The sequence below is a fragment of the Eucyclogobius newberryi genome, unplaced genomic scaffold (assembly GCF_026437365.1).
Source record: "Eucyclogobius newberryi isolate DKJ021-1_F unplaced genomic scaffold, fEucNew1.0.hap1 SCAF_4, whole genome shotgun sequence".
Classification (NCBI taxonomy): Eukaryota; Metazoa; Chordata; class Actinopteri; order Gobiiformes; family Gobiidae; genus Eucyclogobius; species Eucyclogobius newberryi.
The window spans coordinates 12,484,617-12,496,588 of record NW_027316056.1 but is presented as its reverse complement, the minus strand read 5'-3'; the positions used below and the strand labels follow the sequence as shown (position 1 = coordinate 12,496,588).

General features: G+C 36.3%; 1 protein-coding gene across 1 annotated transcript in view; it reads right to left on the bottom strand.

Annotated features, from left to right (window-relative positions):
- The window catches only part of LOC140378269 (STE20-like serine/threonine-protein kinase), a 35,795-nt gene that overhangs the window by 2,419 nt on the left and 21,404 nt on the right, over positions 1-11,972 (bottom strand). Inside the window, exons 12-17 of the mRNA XM_072464032.1 lie at positions 10,291-10,470; positions 4,496-4,625; positions 3,322-3,446; positions 2,146-2,337; positions 1,140-1,265; positions 537-650 (exon numbers count right to left, since the gene is read on the bottom strand). Coding sequence (XP_072320133.1) covers positions 537-650; positions 1,140-1,265; positions 2,146-2,337; positions 3,322-3,446; positions 4,496-4,625; positions 10,291-10,470 — 867 coding nt within the window. The remainder of the gene's footprint in view (positions 1-536; positions 651-1,139; positions 1,266-2,145; positions 2,338-3,321; positions 3,447-4,495; positions 4,626-10,290; positions 10,471-11,972) is intronic.

The following is an 11,972-nucleotide window of genomic DNA, read 5'->3' as shown; positions in this document are numbered from 1 at the left end:
CTCGATGTGTCACAAATTCATAACTGTTGTAAATACATATGAATAAAATTTGGTCTTAAAATAATTACTGTACATTGTTTTCTGAAAAGCTTTCCATAATGAAAAAGATGACCTCACTGATAATATGTTCTATGCCACACAGCTAGAGGGCGCTGTTACTCCCACTGCACTACAAGTACTGGCAATGGACATGAGACCCACTGAATACATTTGGGCTGAAAATTATTTAGATCATTGATTCCCAAACGTTTTAGTTTTGAGTAACCCCTATGTGTACTAATGTTTCTTTATTCATTAAAAATCAGTTTAAAAGTACATTTTTTTAATGTTATAAACCATTATATTTTCTGGTTTTAATTACATTTATTCCAAAATTATCAGATGTACTCAAAGAACATATAAAATTCAAATTCTATTTAGATCCACCTTTCTTTAAAATATGAACCCCTTGCTAAGTGCTCACGTAGCCCTGGTGGGAAATACAGATTTAAACCAGTCAATGATCTTGTGACATCTTCACAGTTTGAAGAACACACCTTCTTCCTGGGTCGTAGCTTCTCTCTCCACTCCTTCAGCTCCAAACTGTGCTCTTCGTCCAACTCTTTGAGCTTCTGTGTCTCATGTTCGATCAGCAGGTGGCACTTCTCATTCTGAAACAACAACAACACTTTAAAAATAACTTTCTTTTGTATATTGAATGAATTTGATGAAAAGGAGGAGTCAAGACTACACTTTTTCCTATACTTTACAAAGCAATATAATTAAGGAAAGTGTCGAAGCTCTGAAGGGAAGAAAGAATGTAATATTCCACAGGGGCAGACAAAAACGTAGATTTGTATGACATCAGACTACAGGTGGTTAATAGTGAAATAAAAACATCAAATCACACATAAATCATGGGCTTTATGAAATGGACTTATAAAACAATGCTGGCAAATTTGAAATAGTGTGTTTTGTGAGGCTTAGAGAAGGAGCAGAGAAGACCATCTGGTAAACAGGATGAATGAAACGTGAATGAAGCTAAATACAACTCCATGGTATGTTTTTGATGAGGACACAATGTCCGTACACTTTGCACATGTGCCATTTAAAAGTGTACAAACAACACGCACGTTCACGTTTGCGCCGCTGCATCTCACCTGCATCTGCTGCAGTTCTCTGACGTTGGCGTCACACTGGAGCTGCAGGTCTCTCATCTGGTTCTCGTGCTTCTGTTGCTGGTGCAGTCGCTCGTTCTTCTGACGCTTCTCCTCCTGAGCTGCAAACTGAGACCAAGACAGACAGAAATGTAGTTCAAAGATCCCATGTCATGCTATTTTTCTGCAGATCAGAGGAGGATGATATAGACTGTACACTAGCTAAAAACAGTGGGAATCAATCAAAAAAACACTTTGGGCACATATATGAAGCACCAATAGCACTGTAAGAAGGTTAAAGGCTCTGAAAAGTCAACTTTGCGTGATATGGGACCTTTAAGTGTAATTTAAGAGTGACACTGACTTTTAAACGTGGCATAGAATGTACAAAAAATACACATCAATAAATCCTAAAAGGTACACAGTAACTTTTCTGGTGGAGAGCCTGCCATGTTATTGTTATTTTAACTGAGGATTTAGTTGATAAAAAGACAGATTCATTTTAGTTACTACCTATTTTCGATAACTTTATGTCTTCTGCTGGTTGGCTGCAATAATATATTCCCAATAATAGTTTCTCAGTGGGAATAAAGTCTGACTCTGGAGATGTTATTATTGTTCATTTACTTTTTTTTTTTTTTTTAGCATCAAGCAGGTGTGGGACCCCATGAGAAAAGATACATGATGCATCTTCAAATAATATCATGAAAGGGCGTTCACTATTTTACATTTACCACATCAAAATTGTGACTAAAAAAGAAAAAAACAAAACTGAACTAGAACAGGACCAAACCTAATCTATGTGAACGCACCCTTAAACAAGAATAACCAGGCTAAAAACAAAAGGTTTGCTGCTCAATATTTAGACTTTCTTGTCACAAAAGGTCAAGAATATAGAAAAAGTGCAAAATGATAGTACAGTTTGTCGTTACTGGAATAAGAAACTATGCATTGTTGTGAGGCTCTGGTGTAAAAATGCTCAAACTGTCTGAAAGCGTGTGAGTTTCACCAGTTTGACGCGCTCCCGCTCCTGCTCGGCCGTGATGGTGGCTGCAGTGATGCGCAGGCTCTTCTTGAACATGGCCATGCGCGTCTTGGCCTCGCTGCGCTGGATCTTCGGGAGTCGAGTTCTCTCCTGGGTCTGTTTGTTCTTCAGCTCCTCGATCAGACGCTGGTTATAACGCTGCATCTGCTCCATCTCCTGCACCAGGACATTCATAAAGACAACAAGTCATCATTGTAGAGAGGGAAAATACCACTTTATAACGTTCTAACCTTGTTTATAACAGAGTTTGAGGAGGGAATAAAAAAACTCAACGTAAAGCAGTTAAAGTATCTTGAAATCCAGGACATATTTTTCTTGAGTTGGACATAATTATAGCATTTATAATGTCATGTAGCCAGTCTCATTACCAGAGGAAGTTGGCTTAATAGTTTTAGTGGTTTACCTTTGTAGCTGTACACAGTGTTTCCCACAGATTTATACGGACACTTGAGCTTTATTTCAATACTTTAACTGGATGAAATGTTTGAACTACTTTCTTGCTTTTACCAATCACAAAAGGACTGATTGAAAAAAATAATACAACAAGCAAAAAGCAGCTTGTCATTCTTTAGTAAACCTTTATTTTAGAGGAACATTATAAACATCAAACTAGCTGCTATATGCACATGTAAGTGGTTAATTTGATGTTAGATAATATTTATTTGTCCCCTTTGGTATTATTTGTTCCAAAAGCCAATTATGATTATAAAATGTCTCAATTTCCTACTAATATGCAGTAATAAGAAGTTTATTTACAGGAAAGAGAAATTAATGTCTAATTAGGATAATGAGGGCTGAATAAATATAAATTAACATAGTAATAATATATAAGATACTGACATAATAATACAACATAATGAACCATTTACATGCATACTAATTAGCTGTTAATTAAGATAACCTAATATATAATATAGTGTTACCCATCTTAATAACAGTTGATTGCTCGGATTGTTTTAGATTATCGGGGCATAAATTAGACTTTAGGGCCACTGCGTTTTCCTTTATTAATGGTAAACACTGTTTAACATTTAAATCAGGGGTTATAGAATATACTGGTTTGCGAAGGCACAAATAAATCAGTTTAAATGTTAGAAGACAGTTTAATTTGAGGATAAATGTGTGAACAGTGTGGCCCACCTTCTCGTGCCTCTTGAGCAGTTGGTGTCGCTGCATAAAGTACTGGTCTTTGAGCTGCTGCTTGAACAGCTGGTGCTTCTCCTGCAGGTGGCGCTCTTCCAGCTCCCACATTGCAGCTTCTCTGGCTACAGGGGAAAACGACAAGTGCAATTTTTATCTTTTTGATCTTTGATTCGTCAAACAAAACCGTGATAGTTCTGTATTGTATTGTTACATTTCATTCATTATGAATATGTTTTGTTTTTTGTGCTCAACTCTATATGGAAATAGTCCTGCTTTTTAACCAGCACAGAAATAAATTAGTCCAATATTGGTTCTGGTTAGTGATTTAAGTCTTAATAAAACCTTGACTTGGCCCTAGTTTAATCAGAATAATTCTTTTGACATGGAAAATGTATACAATGTTTTTGTTCTTGACGTTTGAAAATCACTATAAATAAAACATTGTGGATTTATTTACCGCTCTAAAACTATTATGTCGAAATACTCAACATGCCCCGGCTTTCCTTAATGAGTAATTGAGTATTAGAGAGGGCAGTGAAAGCTCTTTACCAGATGCTTCGCAAATTGGCTCTCGTGACACGGTTCTCAGGGACTTTCTGAGAACTGATGTTTGTGAAACTCCAGGCACCAAGTCTGAGATTAGTGCTTCAAGGAGCTTTAGACCGTGATGCAGTTTTCCTCTTGTGGACTAAAATGTTGAGGAGAGGTGGGCAAAAAATAAATCAAATGTATATCTCTGAATTTTCTGGAGCGTCCCGATAACAACAATAGGAAGATGTATTGTCAATCCAAGAGAAATGTGCTAAAATGTCTTACCAACAAAAGATCACACTTCATTCACTAACAATTTAAATAAGATGATATTTCTGCATTTTGATGTAGCTTTTCCCATTATTAAGGATATATTATTTAATTTTTGACTAAAACATTCACATAATTGACAATTCCATATATTTCCTAAGTTATTATTCATTTACTCTCCAAACTTTGTGGTGATAAACTATTACTACAACCAGCCACAGCTATGAATTTATTATTTTTAAAGATATTATAATGCTTTCCCATGAATTGCTTGTCTTCATAAAATGTTCCCTGTTTCTTGACTTAATAAATGTGCAAAATAATGAAATACACAAAGAGGTCTGGGTTATTGTATATATATAGTTTGTACCTCTGAGCAGCTGCTGTTTGTGGTTGAGACAGTCTCTCTCGATCGTGGCCAGTTCGTGTTTGTGCTGCTGAATGATCTTCTTCAGAGCAGTGTCCAGATCCTGCTGCTGCTTCTGGAGGAACTCTTGCTCCTGAAACAAAGTATTTCATTTAAAAATAATTGGGAAGTACCACATTTATTTAGTCTATTTCACTGGTTCTCAAACTGTGGTGTGACCACAAATACGGATCGTTATGCTGTTGTTGTATTTCTTTCATTTGGAGATCATTTTAACAGAGTTTTGGGACTACTTTGATTTAATCTTATTTTAGATCTGGAGGAACCTTTACTAACCTGGTTTAGCTGTAGTTTAGGCCTGATTTAGTTCTATTATAGACCTGGTTTAGCTGTAGTTTAGGCCTGATTTAGTTCTATTATAGACCTGGTTTAGCTGTAGTTTAGGCCTGATTTAGTCCTGTTATAGACCTGGTTTAGCTGTAGTTTAGGCCTGATTTAGTTCTATTATAGACCTGGTTTAGCTGTAGTTTAGGCCTGATTTAGTCCTGTTATAGACCTGGTTTAGCTGTAGTTTAGGCCTGATTTAGTTCTATTATAGACCTGGTTTAGCTGTAGTTTAGGCCTGATTTAGTCCTGTTATAGACCTGGTTTAGCTGTAGTTTAGGCCTGATTTAGTTCTATTATAGACCTGGTTTAGCTGTAGTTTAGGCCTGATTTAGTTCTATTATAGACCTGGTTTAGCTGTAGTTTAGGCCTGATTTAGTTCTATTATAGACCTGGTTTAGCTGTAGTTTAGGCCTGATTTAGTTCTATTATAGACCTGGTTTAGCTGTAGTTTAGGCCTGATTTAGTTCTATTATAGACCTGGTTTAGCTGTAGTTTAGACCTGATTTAGTTCTATTATAGACCTGGTTTAGCTGTAGTTTAGGCCTGATTTAGTTCTATTATAGACCTGGTTTAGCTGTAGTTTAGGCCTGATTTAGTCCTGTTATAGACCTGGTTTAGCTGTAGTTTAGGCCTGATTTAGTTCTATTATAGACCTGGTTTAGCTGTAGTTTAGGCCTGATTTAGTTCTATTATAGACCTGGTTTAGCTGTAGTTTAGGCCTGATTTAGTCCTGTTATAGACCTGGTTTAGCTGTAGTTTAGGCCTGATTTAGTTCTATTATAGACCTGGTTTAGCTGTAGTTTAGGCCTGATTTAGTTCTATTATAGACCTGGTTTAGCTGTAGTTTAGGCCTGATTTAGTTCTATTATAGACCTGGTTTAGCTGTAGTTTAGGCCTGATTTAGTTCTATTATAGACCTGGTTTAGCTGTAGTTTAGACCTGATTTAGTTCTATTATAGACCTGGTTTAGCTGTAGTTTAGGCCTGATTTAGTCCTGTTATAGACCTGGTTTAGCTGTAGTTTAGGCCTGATTTAGTTCTATTATAGACCTGGTTTAGCTGTAGTTTAGGCCTGATTTAGTTCTATTATAGACCTGGTTTAGCTGTAGTTTAGGCCTGATTTAGTTCAATTATAGACCTGGTTTAGCTGTAGTTTAGGCCTGATTTAGTTCTATTATAGACCTGGTTTAGCTGTAGTTTAGGCCTGATTTAGTTCTATTATAGACCTGGTTTAGCTGTAGTTTAGGCCTGATTTAGTCCTGTTATAGACCTGGTTTAGCTGTAGTTTAGGCCTGATTTAGTCCTGTTATAGACCTGGTTTAGCTGTAGTTTAGGCCTGATTTAGTTCTATTATAGACCTGGTTTAGCTGTAGTTTAGGCCTGATTTAGTTCTATTATAGACCTGGTTTAGCTGTAGTTTAGGCCTGATTTAGTCCTGTTATAGACCTGGTTTAGCTGTAGTTTAGGCCTGATTTAGTTCTATTATAGACCTGGTTTAGCTGTAGTTTAGGCCTGATTTAGTTCTATTATAGACCTGGTTTAGCTGTAGTTTAGTCCTGATTTAGTTCTATTATAGACCTGGTTTAGCTGTAGTTTAGGCCTGATTTAGTCCTGTTATAGACCTGGTTTAGCTGTAGTTTAGGCCTGATTTAGTTCAATTATAGACCTGGTTTAGCTGTAGTTTAGGCCTGATTTAGTTCTATTATAGACCTGGTTTAGCTGTAGTTTAGGCCTGATTTAGTTCTATTATAGACCTGGTTTAGCTGTAGTTTAGGCCTGATTTAGTCCTGTTATAGACCTGGTTTAGCTGTAGTTTAGGCCTGATTTAGTCCTGTTATAGACCTGGTTTAGCTGTAGTTTAGGCCTGATTTAGTTCTATTATAGACCTGGTTTAGCTGTAGTTTAGGCCTGATTTAGTTCTATTATAGACCTGGTTTAGCTGTAGTTTAGGCCTGATTTAGTTCTATTATAGACCTGGTTTAGCTGTAGTTTAGGCCTGATTTAGTCCTGTTATAGACCTGGTTTAGCTGTAGTTTAGGCCTGATTTAGTCCTGTTATAGACCTGGTTTAGCTGTAGTTTAGGCCTGATTTAGTTCTATTATAGACCTGGTTTAGCTGTAGTTTAGGCCTGATTTAGTCCTGTTATAGACCTGGTTTAGCTGTAGTTTAGGCCTGATTTAGTTCTATTATAGACCTGTTTTAGCTGTAGTTTAGGCCTGATTTAGTTCTATTATAGACCTGGTTTAGCTGTAGTTTAGGCCTGATTTAGTTCTATTATAGACCTGGTTTAGCTGTAGTTTAGGCCTGATTTAGTTCTATTATAGACCTGGTTTAGCTGTAGTTTAGGCCTGATTTAGTTCTATTATAGACCTGGTTTAGCTGTAGTTTAGGCCTGATTTAGTCCTGTTATAGACCTATAGTTGTAGTAAACAGGTCTGGTGGCACAAATACATTTTGAATCAATAATTCTCTCTTATACAACTTCAGAACGGTTTAGATTATATATTTAGGAAACTTTTTGAATAATAGTCACTTTTTATTCTTAAAACAATGCAATGGGGATAGTTCTGCACTTTTGTTATTGAGACACAAATTATTGGTTGTTTAATAAGGTTTTTAGCATAACATGCTGAAATCTGAAGAAAAAAAAATCAATAAATATAATAAAAACAAAATCACACTTTGTTGCTTAGAAAATAACTTTTGTTCATTTAAATGTTTTAATCAGATATTTATGTAGCATTTTTTAACTTCAAACTATATACTAAATATTAAAATGTTGCATATAGTCAAACCATTCACGATATTATTCCATTTTGATACAAAACAAAGCATTTGTAGGAGCTCAATATGAAACATAAATTCATCATTATAATGTATAGGGATTGGGTCGAGTGCTTTGTCCTTCTCTGCTGTGTCCAGCAGGCGGAGAGCCAGGTGGAGCAAGGACTAATCTGACCGATCAACCAAACAGAATGAACAATAGGCTGTTTCACCTGCTGTCGCCTCCATTCATGTGTCCTTGGCCCACAGCAAACTAGTCAGGGCATTTGACGGTGTACATTTCACTGTTTCAGTGCTTTGTTTTCAGTTTTCTGCACTTGATTTTTAAAAGCTCTATAAAAAGCTCTGTAAAAATATATTATATGACTTTTCTAGGGGAAATAACCAGGCGCCTTTAAATCATCCATTACTAAAACCATCAAATAACTTGTGTAGACATTTCAAAGAACTTCACTCTTACTTGCTTTTCATCCCATTTGGTACAAAAGTGAGGAGTTTTTTTTTTCTTAAAATGTTCATACATTTCCAGGTGCACATAGAAAGAAAGAGTTAACAGATTCACACATGGATTTAATTAAATAATTCATCATTTTGGAGCATCCTTTTGTATCAAAAAGAAAACAAAACAATCACCATAGCCAAATAATCAAATTAACTGATTTCTCTTTCTTTTTTTACACGCTGAACAGAGCATGGCAATGCGTATATGAGGAAACTGAAAGGACTGAATCATGACGTGGGCCGCTCCCTGTGGATCAGATTACATGAGCCAATATTAAATGCGACAATCCACTGGGGCTACAACTCATCGGATTAATATTAGCTGGAAAACAATTAAGCAGACTCTGCTCCACAGAAACAGTGCTGTTACAAACTCAACATTTCACAAGAAGAATAAAGCGTTTGTGAATTTTAAGAAAAATAACTCACTCAAGAGAAAAGACTATCTGTATTTATTTTTTGATTTACCTTGATCAAGAAGTTTTGGGATATTTTTATTCTGTCAGTGTGATTTTATTTGTATCCCTCCAATACTCTTTAGGGGAAATTTATTTTATTTTTATTTGATACATAATTACAATAGAATATTTTTTTAATGGTCAAAAAACAAACATACGGTACATAATAACGTGTGTCACACCAATGAAACAGTAAAGAAAGTAGAGAGAAAGTATAAAGTATAAGAAAATAGAGATTGGTTTATGCCTTTGAATTTTTTCAAATATTTGAAATCCATGAAAGGAAGTGAAGCAAATCGAGAATACACTCCAAACAGATTATGTGTTACCTCGCCTGATGGAGCTTGGATAATGTCATCTTTGATATGTTTCATTAGGGCGTTTGTCACAAGTTTTGGAGAAAGTCGTACTTCCTGTTTGTCCAATGTCTGAACCGCCGTGAGTGAAATAAATTAAAAAAGGAGATAAATGAGGCGTTGATATATTTGAGCGATACAGGAATAGTAACGTGGTGTGGTTTTAGCCTCTGGTTGTCTAAACACCGCACACAAAAACCCAAACAAGGGCTGAGCCGAGACTCGTATCTGTTCGACAATCAAACACAACACTATAAATAGCAGCTACAGGGCCAGAATAACAGCAGACTTAAACCACTGACCTCTCCTCGGGCCGAAGACGATTACAGTGTGGCACGTGGACTGCACTGACCTCCAAAACTCTAACAATGTCAGAATTTAGTGCCACAAATCACAATTAATGGGAGCGGATTTTTTTTTTTAAGGTAAAACTTTATTTCATTCACCTCAATAAGTATTAATATGTTTTAATAGTACACTTTCAACATATTTCGACATAATTTCTTTCTTCGGCACTTGTAACAACGACACTTCCCCATGTGTGGACATTAAAGGATTATCTTATCTTCTTTTTTTAGGCCAGTTATATCTAAACTATGGCTGCTGAATTGTCCAGAATGATCATAATTATTTGTGATGATCCTACTTGTATCAGATTTTCCATCAGACGCCCTTAGGCCGAGTCGACAACATGTCCTACTTTTGGTTTGTCCCGCACAGCCATTTGGGCCTTTGTTCCTTGTCCCACTTATTTAGAGAAAGCCCCACACTGCTGTGAATTGTATGAAAAGTGAGATTTAGACAGAAAACATTATAGACATATTTTCCTATTTTTGCAAATAAATCAATACATAACGGCTTTCGGGGTTGCAATGTGCTGGCACCGATACGATTCAAGTCTCTCTCTGGTTACTAAAATAAGGCAGGCGGCGCTAGCATCGTGTTAGCATCTTGCACGCAGCTACTGTTAGCATTCTTGGATACACATTTGAACAATTGTATGAGTCTTTGTGTCTGTATTTAATCTTGTAGATGTTGATCAGTGGGGGACAGAGCAGCACTTCTACATTAGAATGAATGGATTGCTTCCCCCACAGAAGTCTGTTAGTTCCCTCAGATGCTGACTGTATCTAGAATACAGTCCTTTGCTCCATGGGTGTGACATTCAACAACTTGTTCCTCTTTTGCATGCCGTTTACAATACCTTTAAATCACATATTTGATACATAAGTAGACTTGGTTAGGTCCAGTTTTCCCCCTGGTTTAGTGTGAATGCATCCTTATACTGTCCATCATCCATAACCTGTACTGACCTCCTTCTTGCGGTTCTTGAGCATGTTCTGGTGCTTGGACAGCTCTTTGTCCTGCTCAGCCTTGATGCGTTTGGCCTCGTCCCGGAGCCGTGTGGTGTGCTCCTGCTCCAGCCGCTCGATGGTCTGTTTCTGCTGCCGCTCCAAGTTCTCCACCTCCTGGTCGTACTGACGCTTCTTACCCTGAAACAAACAATAACAATAAAAGGTCATTAAACACATACAGAAGGGGCTGGAAAAGCTGAATTTATCTTCTACTTTCAAGAATAAATGTATTAAATAAATGTTATGCAGCAAAATTGATATGGCAACGAAAAACATCCATTTATAGATAAAACAATGTGATTTTCAACTCAAATTGACACTAGTTTCTTGACTATGCAGTCTTCGTATAGTGTCTATACTTGTAGAGTACACACTTTCAATACTACTTTTAGTATCAATCTGGGTATAATGTTTGTTTTAGAAATTTTGTGTTTAGCTTTTTATCTTTTAAAGTTTTAAGGCAGAGGAGGGGCCACTGATTATTGTGAAACACTGAGATCTTTGTTTTTATGGTTTCTTGAAACTCAGATCTAAGTTAAGAGTGTGATGGTTATTTGGACCGATGTCTCTTTATGAATAACACTACAAATGGAAAGGTTTGGTGATGGTTTTACAGAATGTATTGAATCAGCACCAATTTCTTTCTTAACACCTTTTTACAAATATCACACCAGCACAGAACAAATTAACACTTATAAATTGATGTTTTTTCATCTGGATGCTTTTTGAGAGCCTTTACAGCTTTGCTTCATGTAGCTGCATAACTACCGGTAATATCATGTTTAATCACTGGATTTTGAAGGAATTGGTCATTTTTTAGGGATAGATATAATTCACTTTTGTAAAGGTTAGGTTTAAGTGCAGAAAATAATATCTTCTTCAGAGTAACTCAAATGATGTGATAAAATGTAAATATATGATTATATTTGTGTGTTAAAAGTTATCTGCATCATTAGCCTGGGGGGAGGGAAAGGCATGTTTTTCTAATAACATGTGTGAAGATGTTGTAGAAGCAGCCGTGAGGAATGTTCCTCCCATCCTGGGGACCAGATGGGTAGAACATTCACCAAGGTTTTTATCTCTAAAGATAATACCAAAGAGTCGTAAAAGACAAGTGCCTTAATGTGAAGCTGACCAATGAGAAATGTGACCCGCCTCCTTTTTATGTGTGATTTTAATAAAATGACTTGTAAGAGGGAGGAACGCTGAGAGTGATTTTGGAAAGTCGTTCAGGTTGCTTACAACATCTTGACTCGGCTAAGCCTTCCTCTCCCTTGCAAGCCACACAAAAGACTGACGTTTCTGTGTCGTTTAATATTCTAAGTTGAATTATGTTCTCTGACTGTTAAGTAATAGCATTGATTCATGTGTAATTTCTTGACAAATGACAAGCACAAAAAAGTCTGTTTGATCTACAAAAGAAACAAAAGCTCTCCAATCTGCCTCAGCAATAATTCTACCAGTATTTCAATAATCCTTTTTAGAGCAACTTTCATTAACTGTAGGCACTTTTTTTTATTATTATTTTAGCTTTATGTTTGTGCGTTTATGACAGACCGATTATTTCCTTTGTTGATCTATTATGCTACTAAAACTAAGATCAAAATGCTCATTATAAAGTGTATAATGGTAATAGTAGT